The 24,382-nt window shown below is 30.0% G+C and overlaps 1 protein-coding gene across 12 annotated transcripts in view; it reads left to right on the top strand.

Moving 5' to 3' along the window:
• The window catches only part of PCDH15 (protocadherin related 15), a gene marked incomplete at both ends in the record, with an annotated part of 726,342 nt that overhangs the window by 665,001 nt on the left and 36,959 nt on the right, over positions 1–24,382 (top strand). For all 12 annotated transcript variants that reach the window (XM_081268810.1, XM_081268808.1, XM_081268818.1 and 9 more), the window contains 2 exons: positions 3,918–4,133; positions 11,087–11,175. In XM_081268810.1, coding sequence (XP_081124936.1) covers positions 3,918–4,133; positions 11,087–11,175 — 305 coding nt within the window. The remainder of the gene's footprint in view (positions 1–3,917; positions 4,134–11,086; positions 11,176–24,382) is intronic.

The raw sequence follows: 24,382 nt of genomic DNA, 5'->3' as shown, positions 1-24,382 counted from the left end.
TGTTTAAGTGTCCAGAGATGGCATGTTTCCCTACAAACAATTTCAGCATGAGGCACACGATCACAATTACTATGAAATTGCAAAGATACCTCAGATTTGAAGATGATTTGCTAGATGTGTTATCTATATGAACAGTGAGGTTATTAAAGAAATAAGAATTGAAAGTGGAAGGGAGAAACTGAGAGCTAGATACCAATACTCCTATTCAATAACAAGGTTGGAGAGTGTACATTTTAGATAAGTTTTTGGATTTTATTTGAGGAAGAGGTTTTGCAATTTTGATTCAAAAGAAATATAGAAACAATAAGGGAAAAATGGAAAAGAAAAAAATAAGATTATAAAAAACTGTATAGACTTTAAGCTCTCTAAGTAAAAAATGATTAGTATGTTATTTGGTTAAGGGAGTTAAAATCTTATGATTATATGTCTATATAAATAAATCTAAAATGGTTGAGGGTTAAATTTCTTTATTCATGGGAAAACATCATGATGTGGAAAAATATTAAATCTTTTGGCTAATATGATCAAAATTTAGATTATTAGTAATACTTTACTTGGACATAACTCCATATATACTATATATATATATATATATATATATATAGAGAGAGAGAGAGAGAGAGAGAGAGAGAGAGAGAGAGAGAAGAGAACAAAGATACACACATATTAAAATGTTATTTCTTGAGCATTATTCTTTACATTTTATAGATAAGGAAACTAGAAACTGTTTCAAAGATACATATGACTTTAGAGCCCATGTCACTCCAAAACACAATACAAAATAAACAAACAAAATTAATTTAAAATTAATTAAAGTAGGAAGTGCATTGATACAATACACCACTAAAACTCTCACTGAGTTTTTACATCCTAACCCAAATTTAAAATTGTGTTCTAAATTTTTTATTGATATTTTTGATGTGGATCATTGTATATTTAACATACACCTTGTCATTACTTCCTGAAAAGAACATCTTGTTGTTAACTTTGTATAATTATAATCTATACACTCCCATCAGAGTTAGATTTTGAGATCCTAAATCATGTATTTATTATAATTTGAGTTGACTCAAACTTGAAAATGCCCTCAAATGCTCATACGAACAGCATGCATTGAAATTTCCATGATTCACTCTTCCTTACTGATATTTAAAAATGTAAACTTGAAAGAGAGGGGAGAAATGTTAATGATCCTGGCAGTTATTCTCAACAATTATCTTCAGGAAGTAAATCATGGACATTCCAGTATCATGCCCATTTAACGAAATAGAACCTAAAGTGAGGTTATTGCTGCACTATATAGTAGTATAGTATATAGTAGTATAGTAGTATACTATATATATATATATATATATATATATATATTATATATCTGTAGAGTTTCATACTTAAAAAGGCTAATAAACATGATTTTAAAAATTTTGTCTCATTTTTTACTAATTGCTCCAAATATACTATGAAAAGTTATTTTAAAAATTCCTAGATATTCCTGAACTAAAATGACTAATTCTACATCTAAACTTTTACATTAAATGATTATTTTTTCAGAAATGCATGTTATAAAAAGCACTTTAATCTTTTAAGATGAAATATGGCTATAGTATAGTTATCAAAATTTAATGAATTAGGGATATTATCAAAGTGAATCTGTTTATTGGAAGTTAATCAGTAGGAACTGTATATAGTAGCCTAATGTACCAATCAGTATGATTTTATGGTGACCATCTTTTCTTTTCTAAATGTGATTTCATTGTTATGCAGCATTTATTTTAAAATAAAAAATCTTAGAATCTCACAAAACAAAATTGAGTGAAAGAATTTAAACATAAAACAGAGCATATTCTATGGTTCCATTAATACAAATTTTAAAAATATGCATAACTAGTCAAAGACCCAAGGAAAGGATTGCAGTTTCCCAAAGGGGGGTGGATAGGCCTGGAATGGTTCAGAGCACATACTGAACATTGGTGATGTTCAATCTCCTGATGCAGATGCTGGACAGATGCATATTTTGTAAAACTCTATTGAGCTGTACACTCATAACTTGCACAATTTTTGGTATGTTTTTATACCTCAAAATTTACATTATCAATAGTTTGCTCTAGGGATAATTCTTATGTTAATCAGAGATTAAAAGGTTAATATTCCACTAAATTTTTGGCTGCTTTGGCATTAGTAATAAATTCGCTCATTATTATAGGAAAAATCTTGGATGACTTGATTTAGAATTGGACTTTAATTTTAGTTGGGAATATGATTTTATTTCTTAATATATAGTTAAATTGAAAACAAAAACAACCTATAGGTCAAGGCATAAAAAGAAAAACTAGTAATTTTTTCCTCTATGCTCTTTTTTGTTCCCTTTAAGTGAGAAGGTGAACTGATTAGAAATCTAATAACCATTATTCCAAGGCAAAAATAACTCTGCTATGATGCAAACCACACAGAACACAAAGAGATAAGCTGGTAGTCTGAGCCCTCTTCTGAAGCTGAGAATATTAACTTCCTAGAAAATTCATAAGATATTTGATATGGAATGAAATATTTGGGTTGCTTAGTTTGTTACCTTGTCTAACAGGTAAATAGGATTATCCTGAAATATTTTAAATGCTGAAATATTTTAAATGATCCAAATATGTGTGTGTACAAAATATGAAAGTTAAGTCAAGCTCATGCTATATTTTAATGAACTTTTGTTATTATTTGCTATCATTATTATTATTATTATTTATCATTATTCATATCCCAATATTACCACTAAGTATATATTCCTTGGCTATTGAAATTTAATTAAAATTATATCAAATTAAACTTTCAGTTGCTTAGCCACTTAGGCTCATTTCAAGAATGCAGTAGTCATACATTGCTAGTATCTACTGTCATAGGGTGATTTAGAACATTTCTATTTTCCCGAGTTCATTTGGTCAACACTAATTTATATAATTAAAGCAGTACCTTCTTCAGATTATGATATTTAATAATAATAGAATTAATAAAAATAAGACTAGCTATACAATAGAAGATAATGATGATTATAAGTGAAAACACACAACTTACATATCTAGTATCATGAGTATTTTATATATAGTCTTATGTAAGTTTTTGAAGACTCTCCTAGCAACAATTTTTTCAAACATTTCAATTTTAAATAACTTTAAAAATGACATTCTGAAAAATTTTCCTTAATTAGAAGCCACAGAACCAACCTTATATATTATGGTCACAGCTATATTTTTAAAGAAATAGAAAAAAAATCTAAGAAAATGATTAAAATCCTTTTAAAATATAAATGATAAGAAACTTAAATAGATTTTTTAAGTCACCTGCCACCAATAACAAAACCTGGTGAATCAGGATACAAAATGATTAAGAAAGAAATTGGATTAGTAATACCTTCTATATTTATGGTTATAGCATAAATTCATTGAGATCATTTTATACATTCCTCTATTTATTTGTTAAAAACTCTAACTTTGATTTACCTTTCTGTCATTTTAATATTTTGTGCAGTCTTTTAAGTTGATCCCCTTCTGGCTATATGCGAGATTTTTAAAAAATCATATAGTATTCCCAATACATGAAGACAATCTTCAGGTAACCAGCCAGTCCCACCCTTCAACAAATTATGAATCACAACTCAGAATTGAACTTATCAGGCATATCAGTCAAAAAATTAACTTATTTCTTCCTCCATTGTCTATGTACTTTGTATTCACATTTCAGGAATCATTCTCATAATAACCATTCAACACCATGGATGCAAAGTACATAAATACACATCATGATATTTAGAAAAAAAAAGAATTTTAGGACAACTTTATTGTATTATTACAACAACCTTGAAAACAGAAGTAGTCCCTTCAGTAAAGATTACTTTTTCTTGTCAATTTATAATCTTATTTTTTCCTCTCTCCTAGGCTACTGATAAAGATACTGGTAATTATAGTGCTATGGCATACAGACTCATAATACCACCAATTAAAGAGGGAAAAGAAGGGTTTGTGGTGGAAACATACACAGGACTCATCAAGACTGCTATGCTCTTCCATAATATGAGAAGATCTTACTTCAAATTTCAAGTTATTGCAACTGACAACTATGGGAAGGGACTGAGTGGAAAAGCTGATGTACTTGTAAGTAGAGAAAACTTCAGATATATAAATTACACACAGCTGGGCAAGTGGTGCATTCCTTTAATCCCATGAATTTAGGAGGGAGAGCCAGGAGGATCTCAGCAACTTAGCAAGGCCCTAAACAACTTAGAACCTATCTCAAAATAACATATAAAAATGATTGGGAAAGGTGGCTCAGTGATTAAGTTCTCCTAGGTTCAATCCCTGGCACCAAAAAAGAAATAAAGAAAGAAATTGCATGCGATAGTATTCAGGGGATTGTATTTTCAGCTCAGAATATTTTTAGGAATAATTTAAAACAGGTTTCTAAAACATAAATATCATTAATTTTCATCCACGTTTTTAACATCTAGCCTTTTGTAATTTAGAAAACAACAAAAAATGTTTTGTAGCAATTTGTAATCAGTAATATTGTTCTTCTGACTTTCTTTTGGTCTGTGCACAACTTCAGTGGTAGATCATTTCCAAAAAAAGTTTTATACTAGTTTTTATTGAATATATTTAAAACTAATTTACATATCCTGTGCAATTGCTACTGAGTTGGAAGTGTGGGTAATATGGACTTTTCTATGATAAATATAATAAAAATTAGAATTATTTTTGAATATATTTGTCACATAAAGATGGAGTAAAGCATAGTTTGTGTATTATTCTTCTTGTCATAATAAATCTTAATTTCTCACAGTTCTCTTCATTAAGTTATCTGGACAAACTTAACCATCATATGCATGCAGTCATAAATGATCAGGTTTGTCTTCTTAGATAATGGTGAGGACCAATTGCCATGATTCTGGTGGGTATGAAGGCCCTGACTGTCCCCCAGCTACACTCTCCTTTGTAACTGTAAAACTATAATTGGATGAAGAAAGGACAATCTCAACCAAGAAGTTTAGACATAGAAAATACTAAGGTTGATATAGAATTTTGATCAAATTAAGATCTATAAATATTATAAAAGAATGCCATTTCTTATTCTGTTTTTTAAGTTAAGCACAATGGGTACCTTAAAGACTAAATAATAAGATCACTACACAAAGTATAGTCAAAATATGATAAAATAAATACAAAAAATATATATAAATAAATAGAATATATATAATGTGAATAGAGTATATATGTGATTTATATATAAATAATGTGAAATTTATGTTTTTTTAAAAAATTTATACTTTATAAATAATATATGAAAATTTTAGCATATGCTAAAATATATTTACAAGGAAAAATTCAAATAAATCATAATATTATATATGTATAAATGCATATCATATATTATTATATTCTGACACAAACTAAGAGCATCAGGAAAGCCATCTCAGCAAAATTACATAATCCTATAGTTCAAAAAAGTAAGATATAATAGGAATGGCTTCTGTGCACAAGACACAATATGTGCCAAAACCAAGGGGAAATAAAAGATGACAAGTTTGAAAAAGTCACAGAAATGTATTTACTCAGCAGAGAAGAATGTGAGAAGGAACAGGAATAATTAATAAGGCTAGAGATGAAAATAGGTGGTCCATAGAAAAGACTTAAGCCACATGAAAAATGTTGGTACTTTTCCTTAAATACAGTGGGCAGTCACTGGAAAGTTTTAGTAAGATTGGGATAAAAGAAGGTTATTAAACTTAGAAGAAGGCTTCTTGTTTAGTACGAATCTAGTTCTCCCCTAAGATGGCACCATTTTTACTGCTGCTTTATTAGTGGTGGCTTTTGTTCGATTCTTTTTCATTTTTGTCTGTCACAGTCTTCATATTGCCACTGGTAGAGTAGGATCTTCTGTGTACAATCTCATCACTTCTAAACCCTACCTTCCTTCTAAGAGTCCAGTCTTCATTCTCATCATCTGTCACTCACTACTTCCCATGATCTCCCAAACCTTGGATCATTATCCATCATATATATAACTTTAGCTCCTGAATTACTGTCACTATCTCCGCCAATTCTCTGGACTTAATTTTTTAACATCATTCATTATATGCAATGATGATTTTTTCAGTGATCAAAACTCACATTCCTTGAATGCTTTCTTTCCCATGACTTTCCCCTCACCATTTCAACCATTCAGAGCCATTATCTTTGCCAGTACCTCCATAATCTCCATTTCAAATCTCTTTGACTATAATGCTGAATGTGTCTAACTAAATTTATCACTTTTTTGTCACCACTAGGACCTTTATTCCAGTTAGTTGACAATATATTTTCTGTACATCATGTTTCTATTGAGACCTCCTAATGTTCTCCTTTCTTGCTTATCAGTTTCATGGCATATTTTCAAATATAATAAGCATGTTAATATAAAAATTTAGCTTCCTTTTTTTTCTATATTATTTATGGTTCTCCAGAAAAACAGAACTAGTGGATTTACTAGACTGGTTCAGTTATAAGGCTGAAAAATTGCACAACATCCATCTGAAAACTGAAGAACCAGGGAATCTTGGTAGAATGGTTCAGTCTAAGAAGCCAGAAGCCTGACAATTGGGAAGCCTGATGACGTAGCTAGCAATTTAAGACTGATGGCTTAGAGCTCCCAGAAGTCAGAGGCCCTGGAGTGTATATCCAAGGAGAAGAGAAAATATGACCACCTAGAAAGGAAAAGCCAAAAGGAAAGAGAATATGTTTCCCTTTCTTGTGTTACATTGTTACCTATGGGGCAACCACCAACTGTGTGGTGCAGTCTTCAGTGAGAGCACAGCTCACCCACTCAGTTCACTACCCCGAATTCCAGTCTTCTCCAGAAACATCCTTAATCCAGTGAAGTTGACAGCCAATCACACCACCTTTACTGTTATACGCATTTAGCAAAGTTGTGACTCTAGTTAATTCCAACTCTCTACTTTCTCCATACCTCCTCCCATGCTGATTTTATCTGCCAAAAAGAAACACAGTAGTATGATTCGTTTCATTTTAAATTGACTTTTATTTTCCAGCATTCACTCTGCATTTCTTGGAGTGTTCACTCTCAATATTCTAGAAAATCTGTTCCCAATAGTCCAATATATTATCTGCATCCTCTTTGTTATTTAATGGAGTAGGATTCTATTTCATAAAGCTAAAACTAGCACTCCAACACTAACTCGACTTATTCAAAACACTTTGCTTCCTTTCATAGTTTTTTTTTTTTTTTTTTATTCCCTATGCTTTATTCCCATGAATTCCTTAACTTAAAGACAAAATATGTCTATTTAAACCTATTTGGTAGATTTTTACACAAAAGTAAGTGCTGTAATCTCGTCATTTTGAGAAAACAAATGATAGTATTTACTGCTAATGAAAACATTGAAGCTTTTCAGCACAAATTGGATATTGGAAAGCTTATATCTGCCACTAAGAAATGACAGCTTCTCTTTACTTCAAGATTAAGTTATGCGATCAATGATCATAGTAAATAATATTTCTTTTCTTGATATCATATAACAAAGTGTGTCCCGTTTGAAAACTCTGACAAAAATCTGAACTAATATTTTCCACATGATTGAAAAAGACATTGAAAACTCATTCATGGGTAAAAGATAAATTCAAATTACAATAAAGATAGATGAATTTTCGGTGTTACTAAAAATGTTTCTAAATGTGGCTTTAGATTTTACATCAAGCCTAACCTTGCAGAAATTATCACTTGAGTTTTAATGTAATATCAAAGAAGAAAATACATGATGATCTGAAAAGGCTTTAAAACCATTACTTTCATTTCATGAAAAGTGAGTGTATAGCAGAGTTCATTTAAAAGGAACAATGACCAGTTCAAGCAGGAAGTGATGCATGTATCTGTAACTGGATTGTCCAACACACTAGCTATCAGTCAAATGTAGCTACTGATCACTGGAAATTCACCTGGTCACCATCGGATGTGCTGTAAGTATCTAATGCACACTGGATTGCAAAGACTTAAGATGAAAAAAAATGTAAAATATTTCCTTAATAAGATGTTTTATATTGAATATATATTCAGATAACATTAAAGTTTAACATATTGAGTTAAAAGCATTATTGAAATAAGTTTGCCAATTTTTATCTGTCAATGTGGATACCATAAAAATGAAAGTACCATATATATCAGTTGTTTTATGAGTTGTGTCGCATTTGTATTAGATGGCAATCTCTAATTTTTATGGGATCAAGAAAGGGAAATACAAAGATAGTATGTTTATGAGGAAGAAATAATAGGGCTTAGAAATAAAATATGTAAATTAGAAACCTCTGTTTTAGAATTCTGTGATTCAAAAATATAAATTTTCTTTTTTTATTGTGCCTAGTCATTTTAACCTATTACAAAAGCAATACCTACAGTGATATAAATCTATATTTTGAAAAGTTTCACTTATAATCAACCTATAGAGCTGAATTAAGGAAATTTGTAGGATATTTTTACAATTATGGTGTAGGGTTTCGTTATAGTTCAGAGGTGGAGCACATGCGTAGCATACACAAGGTCCTAGGCTAAATCCCAGCACCACACAATAAAAGCATAAAAATATAAAATTATGGTGTAATTAATCCTTATGAATTTCTGAAATATCTTCATAGTGTTATTATGGGAAAGGAACAATTTTAGAGATAACAATTTTAAAGACAATATATTTGTAGTTAAATGTAGCCTGAGTTTTATTAATTTAACAGAAAATGACATATATATTTTTTCATTTCTTTCTTTTCTTTTCTTTTTTTGGATTCTGGTGTTAGAAGCCAGGGGTGGTTAACCACTAAGGTCCCAAGTGCTCTTTATTTATTTTTTTCAGATAGAGTCTAAATTTTTGAGGTTGGTCTTGAACTTGTGATCCTCTTGCCTCAGGCTGCCTGAATCACTGGGATTATAGGAGTGTGCCACCACATTCATTATATTCCTCTTATGTCCTAAGAATTCAAAATTATGTCAGAATTTGTCAAGATCTAAGAATATTTTTGAAAAATTATAAAAAAATCTGTACATATTTCTGAGGACCTAAAATATTACTTACTTTTTACATTGATCCAGTCAGAATTTAGTTCCAAAGCTCACTAATAAATTTAAAATCTTTTTGAATAAGTTATTTCTCCGGAATGCAGCAAAAACATTGACAGTCATTAAAAGGCCAATGATAGTTACTTATATCTGCAATGCCAAATTTTGCTTCCCTACTATATAAATTGATTGAATTCTAAATATTTATCTATAAATCAGCTGCTCAATAGCATAACACAAGGACAGAAAGTCTATAGCTTCTTTGCACCCACATATAACTAACAGTCTAATTTTTATTGCTCTAAAATTATTAAGATTCTACCAACAACTGTGGTAATAGAACTTAGATATTTGAGCTGATGTGGTAAATATATAATAAAAAGTGCAAAATTTTAGTGCTTTAAGAAAACAAATTTTCTTTTTCTCTCACATAACAAGAGAGTATACATGTTTGACTAGTGTCCTTTATAGTTATTCAAAAAAGTTCAGAGACTTAAGCTCCTCCCTTTTGTACTTCTCCCCTTCTTTATGGCTTCTTCATCCTGATGTAGATGGGGGTGGATTTCACAGATAAAAGAAGTCTAATATTATTAATTCTTTCCCTTCCTGTCTTTACATTAGCAAGAACTTGATCATATGTCTGGGAGTCTGGGAAATCTATTTTTACAATGATCCCAATAGGAAAACAGAAATAGCTGAGTGAACAGTTAACCAGTGCTTCCTATCAAATATGCATTTACCAAATATGCCTTGCATGCATTTTATGCAGGGCCCAAATGCTGATAGGGAAAAACATGTTTCTTAGATATAGGGACAAATCTATAGAGACACATCCAACAGGACAGATAGTGATGTTAACCTGTATTAAAGGAAATAAAGAATGATTACCCATATTCTCTGTCATCCCTTCAATATACTGCTTATGCTCTTCATTGCTTTGCCTGTCAATAACTACCATGTTATCACTCCTGAACCTCCTCCCACTAAGTAGTTGGAAGTATTTCCGCACAAATACACTGGGATAGCTCCTCATTCCTGAGGCCACTAGTTCAGAATTTCTGAGTCCAGGTGAGAGGGCAGTTATAGGATATGATGGGAGGTTCAGGAGGTTCAGGAGGTTCTGGTGAAGATATTTCTTGTTTAAATAATGTCTTATGATTGTTATTTTTCCAGGATATTTCTTTTTCACTAGATTTTTTTCTGCCTTTTCATGGTTTAATATTAAAAGAGAGACAGAAGGAAAGAAAGAATTTCATAAGTTTTATATATGTACATCTAGAGATATTTCATGTGTTTTTCTGCTAAAACTCAAAAGTAATTTGAAAAGGTTTCTACATAACTTTGTTCTTTTTATCCAGGACCAATAAGAAAAGAAAAAGTTACATAAAAACTGTGAAAATCAATTTTTCTAATGAAGTTACATGATTTTTGTAAATAAAGAATCAGGACTGATCTGTTTAAGTAAAACTTAGGTATTTGGGTCCAGATAGTTATATAATGAGTTAGAGGTACAGAGGTCACACTGCCCATGTTAACTGTTGTGCATAGGTGATAAGCCAACAGATCCCTGTCTTAGTATACAGTCTTCAGACCTGATGTATTAGGCTAAAAAATGGTTATAAATGTTTTTAATTGTTTGCAAACATTTTTTCATAACAGTTTGCATTTTTTCTCTTCATTGAAATATTCAGCAAATCTGAATTTTCTTTCTAAATAGTAATATTCAGTAGAATTAAATGGTAGCTGAGCTCTTCAAAGGACTCGTGTATACTCTGTTTGCAACACTTGCACTTCTCCCCATAATCTTGTGGCTACTTCACATTTAATTTAATTAAGTGACTGTTGTAACTATATGACTCTGACTCCCTGATAAGGCATCTATGTGCAACATAGATGGTAAAGAAGTTGGACCCTATATAAAAAGTAGATGGCAACATAAAATTATTCTCTCTACAGATTGTGTTGAATTTTTGAGTAAAAATAAATGAGTTATTTTTCTTCTGTTTTTCAGGTCTCTGTGGTCAATCAGCTGGATATGCAAGTCATTGTTTCCAATGTGCCACCTACTTTAGTGGAAAAAAAGATAGAAGATCTTACAGAGTAATGGATTTTGTTTATTTATATATTTATTTTCATATGACTGATTTTAATTTTATTAAGTAATTTTAATCATTATGATATTCAGATTAAAGCTATCTTTTAAAAGAGTTTCTTCATGATAAGTTAGATTACTATTTTCTCTATATAGCTACATTGGAAATATGTAAATATTTTGATACTACCTTCAAGGATCAATAAAAGGTTTGAGAAGATTTTATTATTCTGAATGCTTTGATTGATACAGCAACAAAACTTCAAAAGACTGCAAATTGCTAATATTTTGGCAATTACATCCATAGTTTAATGTATGTTTCATTTGCAGTCCTAGATTATATAAAAAAATAAAATGTATTATGTTAGCAATCCAGCTAGTCCAGAAAATGTTAGTTTTAAAAAATAGTATGTCTCAGTTTCTAGAGATTATTCTATAAAACCATATTAAAACTAATTTTGAACAATATGTCTTCTTAGTTATATAAAACATGTAGCATGTTCTTATTCTTTGTTAACATTGGACATTACATGGTCAAATATGTTGTTGACTCAGTTATAGTTGCCATTATTTATTAGGCTGCTATTCTCTAATTTTATACTATCACACAGTATTAAAATATCTTCACTATTTCATTCTAAACTATCCTAACATATTTTGTAATTATCATATTTTGTATTTATTTGTGTGTGTGTGTGTGTGTGTGTTCTGTGCTTTCATATGGTACCCTTTTAAAACTCTAACCCTTTATTCTGTTTTATTTGTCTTCAAAGCATTATCTAATATTTTGGCAAATATGTCATTTTCCCACTAGAATATAAATTTATGTAGGTAGGAAATTTATTTTTATTGCTCTAACTGTAGTTATATATTAGGAACTTTATACTTCTATTCAATGAGTGTCTTGTGCTCAAAAAATCATGATGCCTTTTCTTTATATTTAATTAAACTGAAATAGAAAATCCAAAACAAAAGTACAGTTTTGTAGAGATTTGTAAGACATGATGACCTTATTGGATATGGTGGATGTGATCATATGAAGAAGAAAAAACTTGTTTTACAACTTCAGATAAATGTATGATTGCAAAAGGAGCTTGAACTTCATATGACTGGTTTGTAACACAGACTATAACAACTGATTGTTTCAGACCTAAGTTTCACCTTTGGTCAATAAGAACTAATAAAGCCTATAAGATTGTTGAGAACTAAATTATATACCTTTACAATGAATATTATGAATATACAATGAATGTTAAACTTTTTACATAAAGAGGATTTTATATAAAGGACAGTTCCACTTTACATAGAATGATATCATGTTTTTGAACATTTTAAAAAAAGAACTTAACTCTATAATGAATAACAGTTTATGAATTCAAAAGTACATATGAGATTCTATTGTAAATGGGCAAGATAGTTAATACTTGTGGCTATACTTTCTTATCTTGAAAACTGGAATAAAGACATCTATCTTTTGATAATTTTTTTTTAATACTGGTGATGAAACCCAGGACTTTGCACACACTAAGTAAGTACTCTGCACTGAGGTACACCCACAGCTCTCTTTTAATAATCTTGAAAGTATTAAATATGTCTTTTCCAGTATATTAAACAAAAAGACACATATTTGCTTCATTACTTTTCTCATTGTGCTAAAATTTCACAGAATAAATTTTATCATTTTAGCGATTTTTAAATTTATAACTTTTTATTGTTAAATTTTTATACATTGCTCTTAAACAGATTTCCAGAATGTTTTTATCTTGTGGAACTGAAATTCTATATACATTAAGTAACAAATCTCCCTCTCCCGTTATCCCACCATTTTACTTTCTAAATATATAAATTTTATGACTTTAAATATATCATGTAAATAGAATAATACAATCTCTCCTTTTGTAATTGGTTTATTTCACTTAATGTAATAGCATCAGTATTCATCCATGGTGTATTATGTCACCAGTTCTAGTCCTATTTTAAGGCTAAATTTTATTCTATTGTATGTGCCTACTATATTTTGTTTATGCATTCATCCCTTGAAAAACATTTGGGTTCCTTCTACTTCATGGGTATTGTGAATACTGCTTTTATGAACATAGGTGTACAAATATCTTGTATAGACCTTGATTTCATGTTTCTGTATATATGCACACAGGTGAAATTGTTGGAATATATTGGAGTTCTACTTCATTAATATTTTTAAAGAACATAATACTGTTCTATAATATTTGTATCATTTTATACCAAAAGTACACAAAGCTTTGTACTACTTCACATTCCTATCAAAGATTTCTCTTTTTCTCTTAATTTTGTTGATAGTAACCATCTTAAAGTGTTCAAGGTCATACATTGTATTGTTTTTCATTTGAATTTTTCTGGTGAGTAATAAAATTGAGCATATTTTTATATGCAATTAGCTGTTTGTATGTAATCTTTGAAGCAATGTCTGAGTTGTTTGACTATTTTCACAGGAGTTATTTGAATTTTTTGTAGTTAAGCTGGGGAAGGAAATTCTTCATATATTCTGATATAAACTCCTCACCAGACATCGGATTTGCAGCTTTTTGTGTGGTTCCATAGGTTACCTTTTTGCTCTGTTGGTTGGGTCCTATAATAAACACACAATTTTAAATTTGATGTCATCCCATTTGTCTGTTGTTGCTTTTGTGGACTATGGTATTGGTATCCCATTCAACAAATCATTACCAAATGTAATAGTATGTAACTATACTTATATGTTCTTTACTGGGGTTTTATAGCTTTAGGTCTTACTTGTAGGTCTTTAATCTATTTAAAGTTAGTTTTTATATATGGTATATTCTATTATATGTAGATACTCAGTTTTTCTATCACCAATTGTTAAAGGGATGGTCCTTTCCATTCCTGATTCCTCTTTGTAGATTTTAAAAATATTTTTGTTGTTGTGTTTTAGTTGTAGTTGGACACAATACCTTTATTTATTTATTTATTTAATGTGGTGCTGAGGATCGAACCCAGTGCCCTGCATGTACTAGGTAAGCATTCTACCGCTGAGCCACAACCCTAGCCCCAGATTTTAGATTTTTCTCAAGAAGGAATATATTGACCACTTTTTTGAAAGTTACCTTAGTTGATGAAAACAGTAGAACTTTTAGACCTGATTAAGCAGTGTGAATCCCTACATGTTCATCCTATCAGTACTAAAGAGTAATAAAATATAAACATAAACCATGTAGACCACAGAGTGCCAATTAGTTTAATTAAATATAAAAATTTATTGTTCCAGTGACCAGACTAATTAACATGTTCATTCCCTGTGGACATTCATGGATGACAAGTCATTTCATCATCAAAGCCACTTTCTGTATTTCTCATGAGACATTCCTGTTATAAATGAAGTGGACATTTTGAATTCCATGAGATTATCACTTTTATTTTTTTCCTTTAGGTAGACCCATATTTAAGGCCAAAACATAATCCAAAGTTTCCTTGGAAAGTCTAAAATTATGATGAATCAGGAAACTTGATGAAAGGAAAACTTAATAACCTTATATCCACTTTGTGATGAAAAAGTTTTTGCAAACAAGACTACTATAGTTTGATAGCTAACAGCATAGCACCTGGAAACTAGAATGCTTAGAGTAAATCTTGGCTGCTATAATGGTGATAATGATTAGTTCCACATTTCCCCAAATGGGCTTAAATTGTTTCAATAAATTTTAAAATCATTTTTGTTATGCCATGCTTAAACAACTGGTCAAATCCCGTTGGTAATAAAACATCTTTTTTTTTTTTAAGTTATTGTTTTTGTACTGGGGCTTGAACCCAGGAATTCTTTACCACTGAGCTATATCCTCAGCCTTTTAAAAAAATATATATATTTTTTTAATATTTATTTTTTTGGTGTAGATGGACACAACACAATGCCTTTTTATTTTTATGTGGTGCTGAGGATCGAACCCGGGTCCGGTCCAGGGAGTGCTCTACCACTGAGCCACGATCCCAGCCCTCCTCAGCCTTTTTTATCTCTTATTTTGAGACAGGGTTTCACTAAATTGCTGAGATTGGTATTGAATTTGCAATCATCTTGCCTCAGCTTTTAAGTCACTGGGATTACAGGTGTGCACCACAATGCCTGGTGAAACATCTATTTTTAATTAGATTAATGCATTCAACAAATTTCAGTGTAAGTGTGTTATCCTAGTCTTCCTATAGATAGCCTTACACAATGCAGTGTCTCAGGTTGATCTTAGAATTTATCTGTTTGGAACTTTGTGTTTTTCTTACTTAAACGTTCTTGAGATTAAGGCATAGGGGCAACAGCTGGGAGGATTAGAGTAGGGACAATTTAACATCAACAAATACTTAAAAATAAGCATACAGAAAAGAAACTAAAATGTATTTTTATTTCTTGACTTCTTCATTTCTTCTTCTTCTTCACTATAAACCCCAAATTAATAAAATTAATAATAATTAATAATTATTGGGGTTCTAAAACTTAAATCCCAAGATTATATAAAAAATATTTTGGAAATACTATACAAATTGGAAGCAGTAATTTAGGTCTCAGAGTTGCTCCAGTGCTTCTCTTACTTTCTAAATACAATATGAAAATTCAATTTTAGTAGGACTTTATTGAAGCAGTTATTGATTTAATGTGCAAGAGCCTCATCTCCATGAAATATTTATAGAGCACCTGAAATGTGTCTGTGTAATCAATTTATAGTTCCTGGAATTAAAGTTACAAAACATACTTTGGAAATCTAGCCAAAACACATATTTCTAGGATAAGAATTCAGATGTCTTTTGACAAGCAAATCCATGAAACAGTAAATGATAAATTTCATTACTTACAAATTCTTAAATCAGTATAATAAAGACTTGGTCTTGAAGAGAAAGGTTAAATTCTGTTTGAGTTAGAAGGAGTTATGCTTAAGCTACACCCCACTAATGATTAGCTAAGAAATCACGGATAATAAATTGAACTCTTTTAAGTGTGCTAATATCCATAACATAAAGCTAGTGATTCACTCATTAAAAAGTTAGTTACGAGTTGTAAGCACTCAGATAAACCAGAAAACAAAGATTACATGGAGTTTATTTTCTCTTGCAAGGAAACAGTGAATAAAATAGCATTATTAATAAGCTAATATATAATATGATGTTAGGTACTTCAATTCCAACAAACACAAGTAAATATAACTTGCAAATATAAAATTGTGGCAGGTAGGTTATACTACTTTAAGGAGGGTAGTTAAGGAAAGCCTATTTGATAAGATTAAATCTGAACAGATAACTGAATAAACTAAGGAAGAAAGTCATATGACTATGCAATTAGATTCAAATAACCACAAAGAAAGAGGGAACTGCAGATATAAAAACTCAGGTAGAGTATGTTCAGCAAATCAAAATACAAATAATAAAGTAGAAAATAAGTTATATAGAACCTCATAGGTCACTTGGAAGACTTCAAATTCTGCTTCATATGGAGAGTCCTTGTATGTCCAATATGGTAACCACGGCACCTTAAGGGTTTCTTTAGTTGTATTATAAGTAAGTTACCAGCAACATGCAAATTTTCTCTAAGTTAACTTATCACAAAGATAATTGAAAGAAATGATCAGTAGAGAATTATTACAAATGGTCTAACTTTTTCTAGTATTCAGTCATATTTTTATTGAAGGATTTTAAGCATAATATATTGGAATGCTTATATTTTATTTTTTATAACAACTCTACCATTATTTTTCCTTTGCTCTTTTTCTGTACTATTTACTTTTTATTTATTTGCTTGTTATGTTTTATTGGTTCTTTTTATTTATACATAATATTAGGGCTCACTTTGATATAATTATACAAGCATGAAATATTTGCTCTAATTCAGTTTCCAGTATTTCATCTTTCTCCCCCTCTTTCTTCCCCCTGTTCCCTTCCTTTTATTCTATTGATCTAGAAATGGCCTAATTTTTATCAAATAATGGAATATAGACATTTTGATAGTACAATTTGTGAAAAAAATAATATTTTCTGAAATAGGAATGAAATAGTTATAAATATGTTTAAGCCAATCATAAAAATAGAACACAAATTCTAATATATAATGAAATCCTGTATTTTAATATACAAGATAAAATTCTCTATTCTTTTTTTTAAAGATGAATGCAATTTGATTTTAGCTAAACCCTTGGTAATTCTTCAGCACAAAGGTAATTGATTTTTTATTTTTCTGAAATATTTAGCTTTTAGTTTTATTTTGGTAGAGAATGAAAAGTAATTTCTTCTTGCAAGAAGAAAGACTTTTAATTCATTATAAGAAACACTAATTATTTTTAGACAAAAAGATAGCCCACTATCCAATTATATTATATTTTTATATAAATAATCATGCACATTGCAGTAGTATCTTTTTAGGGTGGTACTGGGAATTAAATCTAGCCCTCACATATGCTAATCAAGTACTCTACCACTGAGCTATATCCCCAGCCCTGTAGTAGTATATTTAATGCTTAAATCTTTGAGATGTAAAAAATTGTACAGATTTAATGTCTACTTAGTATTCAGTATCATATGAAAGTATTCTTAATTATGCATGATCCTTTAGTATTGAACTAACAGCATCAACGAAAGGAGGCTTCAATAAGGATGTTCTGTACATTTCACTTCTAGTAGTTGTTTTTGAGAGTTAAGTTTTTAATTTAACATAAATAAATTATTTATATTAAATATTAGTCATCTGTTAAAATGGCTGAAATTATAATAATAATTAATAAATATTATATTTTATATACATTAAGACAAATTCTTTTTTATTTTGTGTCACTTGCATTTTCCAAGTTTGTCATATTTTCCTATAAGTGAAGTAACCAAAGCAAATGACTCATTAAATAGTTTTCCAAAGATTCCTTTGTATGTTTATTTAGTAAAGAGTCATGTAGGCTGTCCTATTTGTTTCAGATAGTTTCTTATTTTGATGTCCAAAATAGTCATTGTCCATTAATTAACAAATTTTTGAGTGCTTATAATTAAAAACATACCGGTTTATGTTGGGAGAAACAAAGTATCAAAGAATAATAAATCAATTTTCTCAACTAATATTTCCTATCTGAAGATATGATAATGGAAAAAATTAAAATCATATTTGTGCTGTTTTCCCAAGCTTTTAAAATAACATAAAAATGTAATAGATTAAAATAAAGGATGAGGCTTCACTGGCATACATAGATGGTATATTCTGTCAGCATTACTATTATTTCTACTCTATATTTTTCATTTTTTATTCAAACTTTGGACACAGTAACAGGTAAAAAATTAAAAAAAAATAAACAAAATATTTCCTATAATTATATCAAGAACCCTCTGTTTTTGCCCTTAATTCTAACAAAAATTAAAATCTTTGAATAATTGCTATTATTTTCAATAAAAGATAAGGAGAATTTTACTAGGTTGAATATATTTATATTATAGAATATAAATAATATTTTAATAGAAGATCCAATTAAAACATTATTTTTTTTAGTTTTAAGTAAAATGAAGATATTCTTGCATTATCCACATTTGCCCTGTAAAAATAGTTATTAGCATATAAAAATTAACAAATAGTAAAGAGAATATTTTAAGAAAACAGTAAGATTGAAGGCTAGATTGAGATAGATTGAGAAAAATAAATAACATGAATAACACTTAAAGGTGTAAATATGTTGACGATATTTTCAATTTAACTGTGGATATGCAATTGATATTTTAAAAGAATTTAGAAATTATCTTACTAATTAACAAAAGAAATTATACAGAAATATTTTTTTTCTGTGACTTGAGGGGAAGTGGTTATTAATATTCTGTAAGAAAAATTCAATCATAAAACAATGAAAAAAGACCTAGTCTAGCTCTGTATTGTACTTGTCTTTAATAAAAAATCTGGAAATTATGGAGAGAAGCAGAAAGATATAGAGTGGGTAAACTTAACTAACATTTATCTGTTTTATGGTCTTTATATATCACATCATTCAGTTCAGGTTAGTTTCCAGAGCTTTGTCTCTCACCAAATAGAAAATAATTGGAAATCATAATATGAAAATAGGGCATTCTTATATATTGTTTTATTACAACATTTAAAATAACAGTTGTTTTATAGAGATTTCCAAAAAACACAGTGGGGCCTTTAATTCTTTTGAAACTCTCTTTCTCTGTCTCTCTCATTTTCTCTCTTTCTCCATGTTTTAAATGAAATGAGTAATACAGCATTATATTGTTTTTATAATCCATAAGTTTGCCCAATAGAATATCTCATTAGCTTACAATTCAATCAAGATACAGTGTAACATAAATAAATATATCTTTTACTAGGGTAGCCACTCCACTCAGCAAAATTCAATCATATCACCCCTCTCCCTCTTTTTGAGCTACTGGAAATTGAACCCAGGGCCTCACACATGCTGAGAGAGTGGTCTACCACTGAGCTGTTCCTCAAGGTGCTTATCCTCTATTTTCTTAATCATGTCTATGATTCTTCTCTTAACTTTCTCCAATTTATTTGCAATTTACCTCAGACACTGCTGCTGTTTTTTAATGTGAGAAATAAATTCAACCACATGTTTATATAAGGAAATTTTATTTGTATTGTTAATTTGATAAATGTATTTTAGTTGTTTTCAATTATGTCTCATGTATCTGAGGCTATATTTAATTCTACTTAATATTCTACCTTATTCTAAAGAGAATTAATTAATTAATTAATATTCTACCTTATTCTAAAGTAGCTTACAATGATTCAAGCAGTAAAACAAGATAAAATACATTGAAAATGAGTTCACAAAAATAAAGCAAACACAAAAGAAGGAAATTAAAGCTAGCAGGCCTAATCAAATTGGTCACAAACTTGCCTTTCACCTTATCTAGACAAAAGTGAAAGACACAAGCAAACAAACACACACAAAGAAAAGAATAGAATCATTTGCAAAGGTAACAAAACAATACCATTTTTGGTAGAAAATCAGAATTATTTCTGAGTCTGATTTCAAATTAAGAGAAAATATTGTTATCGTATGGGTTAGGGTAGAGAGGTGACCATAGAATGTAATGAACCAAATGTTAAGGACTATGGGTAGTAGTAACTGGGTTATAATCTGAGGAAAGTCCCTATAGGTTTATAATAATGTAGCAAAGAAGTTAGGAATACAGTAAAACCTGTATTGTGTATTCTTCCATCAGTCGCCAGTGACTTGATTCTTTTAGGAAGGCTTTTGAAAAATATTGACAAGTTCCTGGAGTGGAGATAGATAGTGCTACTAAAATATAAACCATTTACTTCAGCAAAAGTCTAAGCATTAGAGTTTACAATCATGGAACCTTAAAAATTCCTATTGCTAACACAAATGTAACATAGCACTCTATTTGTTGGGTTATGTGTATTTAGTAGGTGTTTTCTAATTAACTCCTTGTACACACTCTTTAAGTTATGTGTGGGTAGTGTTCCCATTCTGCAGAGGTATGCCCTAAAACTGAGAGATTGTGTAATTTCTAGAAACACAGAGATAGATAAGAGTGGAAGTTAATTTGAATGTGTATCTATAGACCAGCAGTAAACTGAGTTCTCTTTGCTGCATTAATTCTCAGGAGGTAAATCTGATTTAAAATTTAATCTATTTTTCTTTAGAGTGAGCTGACCATGCAAGGTCATAAATTCTCATGAAAATGATACTTTCACTTTATTTTTCATTAGTACTGATGGGTAATTTAGAATATGGATGTTATAATAATTTTAGGGTAAAAAATGAAAGTTAAATCAACCATAAGTAAATATCTGTCTCAGCTATGCAATTATTTTAATTAAGACCTTACACTTTAGTTTTGTATAATGCAATATATGGCTGAATCCAATTGAAGATGCATGTATATATGAAACTGATTAAGTTGATGCTGTAAATTTAAATTCAGGGATAGGTACCTAAAATAACTTGGTTCAAGAACAAGAGAGCCAGTTTTTATTCAAAACCTTAGTTCTGATTTTAAATAAAGGAATTTTCTTAGGAAAAAAAGTTAACATGTTTTCAAAGTTTATTCTAAAAATCTGCTTAAAATTTTATATTTTATATAATTTAGAATATGGTAGCACACTAAATATGTTCCCATAACAAAGCTTATATTATCTATACTGACATAGTTCCTTAGAATTTTTCAGTTTTAAAATGCAGAACATAATTATATAAATATTGTGGGTATGTTGTAGATCTTCCAGTGTAACAATGAAACTCTAAATTAAAATTTGATTTTTATTCAATAATTATTGCAATTATTCTAATTATTTTGCTAGTTTTTCACTTCTTAGGAGATCAAGTAAAGCCAGTTCTTTTGTTCTGAGGAAGTTTGCCATACTTGGACACTATTCTGTAATATATTTGACTATAGTATTTGTGTTTTAAATAAATAAGTTGCTATCAACAATGTAAATTCAGGGCAATTATTTTGGTGGTCAGCCACCTTTAATTTATTCTTTTATAGTAAATATAATGGTTATGTTGTCATTTATTTTGTTTCTACCTGAATCTACATAATACTTAAATAACCTAGAAGTAGTAGAATGCACAGTCCACACTACTGTGTTTTTCTCTATACCTGCTGATGAAAAGGTAATATTGTTGATTTTTTACTATGTTGAACAAATTCATTTATTTTAAAAGTATATATACCATAGTTTCTTCCTGTATGTGCATAAAATAAAAGCAGTAGAACTAAGAAAAAAAAAGTCCTGTGTACCCCATACTGGATAATTAATGGTATCAAACAACTGGCAAAGCTTACAAAATTTTTGAAGTCAATTAATTTTGCCATTGTTTATTGCTACATTCCTACCACATAAACCAGTACCTTATAAACAGTGAATATCATATTGTATATATATATTTTATATAATTTAGAATATATATATCATAAATAATGAATAATGCTAAATGACATTGTTCCTGATTTTAACTTATTTATTTCTAGGGATTTTCCACACCCAACTGTTTTTCACATATCCAAATTTTTTTTTTTTTTTTTTTTGGTATTAGGGATTGAACCCATGGGTGCTTAACCATGAGGTATGTACAAAGTCCCTTTTTTTTTTTTTTTAATTTTGAGACAGAGTCTCACCAAGTTGTCAAGTCTAGCCTTGAACTTGCAGTGCTCCTGCCTCAGCCTCCCAAGTCTCTGGGATTACAGGCATGCACAACTGTGCCTGGCTTTTCCAAACATATTTTTAAGAGTGATATTTCCAACATGCTCTTTCTTTCACACAGAATTCATTTCATTAAATGTATTCTACACATTGTGCAATGGAAGACTTCATCTTCAAAAATTCTTTCAAATAATAAATGCTCTTTTCTTCCATTTCAAAGCTCCCATTGCCCAGAACATTTTATTACACACAATTTTCCAACTTATCTTGTTCAGACTTTGAATATCTAATGTTTTTGGTGCACTACTATTTTCTAATATCAGCAGGTTGTTTTTAATGAATTTTTAAAGATTTTTTGTTGTTTTTAGAGTAATTTTTGGTTCATAGTAAAATTAAGAGGAAAATACAGAGATTTCCCCTATGTCTCATGCCCCATACTGCATACCCTTCTTCATTATCAACATCTTCCCCTTATAGCAGTACATTTGTGACAGTTGAACCTGTATAACACATAATCATTCAAGAGTCATAGTTTGAATTAGGTTCTTTCTTGGTACTCTACGTTATCTGGATTTATACAATGTATAATGACATATACCCCATTAAAATATCACACAGTATTTTCACTGCCTTAAAAATTCTCTGTGTTCCATCTGTTCATCCTTCTCCCACACAATCCCTAGCAAGTACTGAACTTTTAAATGTATTCTTAGTTTTGTCTTTTGTAAGATGCACATAATTTTCTCTTTGTATTGGTGGGTCCAACCAATAGCAGATCAAAACTAAAACCAAAATATTCTTTACTGGATAAGTATAGACATTTTTTTCTTGTTTACTCCCTAAACAATGTAGCAAAATAAATATTTACATGGGCTTTACCTTATATTATATATCATAAAAATCTAGATATATTTCAAAGTATATAGGAAGGTATTAATAAGCTGTGTGGAAAGAGTAGGTAATTTTCTACAGCAGTATAGAACATTCAGAAGTTTTGAAGTTCACAGGCATCCTGGAACCAATCCCCCATGGATACTGAGGGAAAATTATAGTTGGAAATATGCAGTATGGAGCCTTCTCAAGTTTGCGTCTTTGACTTAGTAATAGTTTAGATTGCTCCACATTTTTAGTGATGGATTACTCATTCCTTTTAGCACTGAATAATATTCTACTGACTGGATGCTCCACAGTTTATTTGTCATTCACCTACTGAAGTATTATTTGTTGCTTCCAAGTTTGGGCAGTTTTGATGCAAGGCAAATCAAATAAACAATTTTCTATCAAATTATGTAGTAATCATTGCATCTTTAAGCATAAGGCAAAATGTGTGATCATTAGAATCACAAAGACAGATTGAACTAGAGACCAGGACAAACGTACACATATTACTGCCATGAAACAATTAAAAAATAATTTGTGCTTTGGTATTGCTATATTTTAAAATGCATAATGTTAGTTCCAATGTACAATAAATTCAGACTCACTTTAACAAAATGACATGTATTGGAAGATTGTTGGTAGTTCAATTCACTAAGAGAATTGAAAGAAGTGGAAAATGTTTTAATACCAAGGGCAACTCTAAAGGCTAGAGAAGCAAGAACTCTAAGAATAGTTTATAGGCAATGTCCACCTGGTGAAGACATATCTTACAAGGACAAATTTCAATTATATAAAACTCTTTCTCTTTGATTCTAGAACCAACTTTGAAAGAATGAGTGACATGGTTTGGGTCACATGTAGTCTGTTTTGACCTGGAACTAGGGGACTACAAGATTCCTGATTTATGTCTTGCAAGGTGTGACTGTTGGAGACAAGGTTAATTTCTCAAATCAAAATCAGACTGTTTTCAGGGAAAGAAAATAAATGCCAGTCAGACAAGAAATAATGTCTTCTTTTTGGCTTTAATGAATATTATATGCAATTCCTATGTCATAGATAGCACAGTCTTAAGCATAATTTTTTGTGTGTGATAGAAATAACTGATTCAAGCAGCCTGTGACTCTATCTTCCCATGAGTCACAGTACACAGGATGGCATTTCATTAACAGGGAGCAAAAATCTTCAATTGGTTAGGGCTTGTT

This window comes from Spermophilus citellus (genome assembly GCF_964194105.1).
Source record: "Spermophilus citellus genome assembly, chromosome: 15".
Lineage (NCBI taxonomy): Eukaryota > Metazoa > Chordata > Mammalia > Rodentia > Sciuridae > Spermophilus > Spermophilus citellus.
Note: the sequence above shows the minus strand (reverse complement) of the source record. Positions and strands in the feature narration are given on the sequence as shown.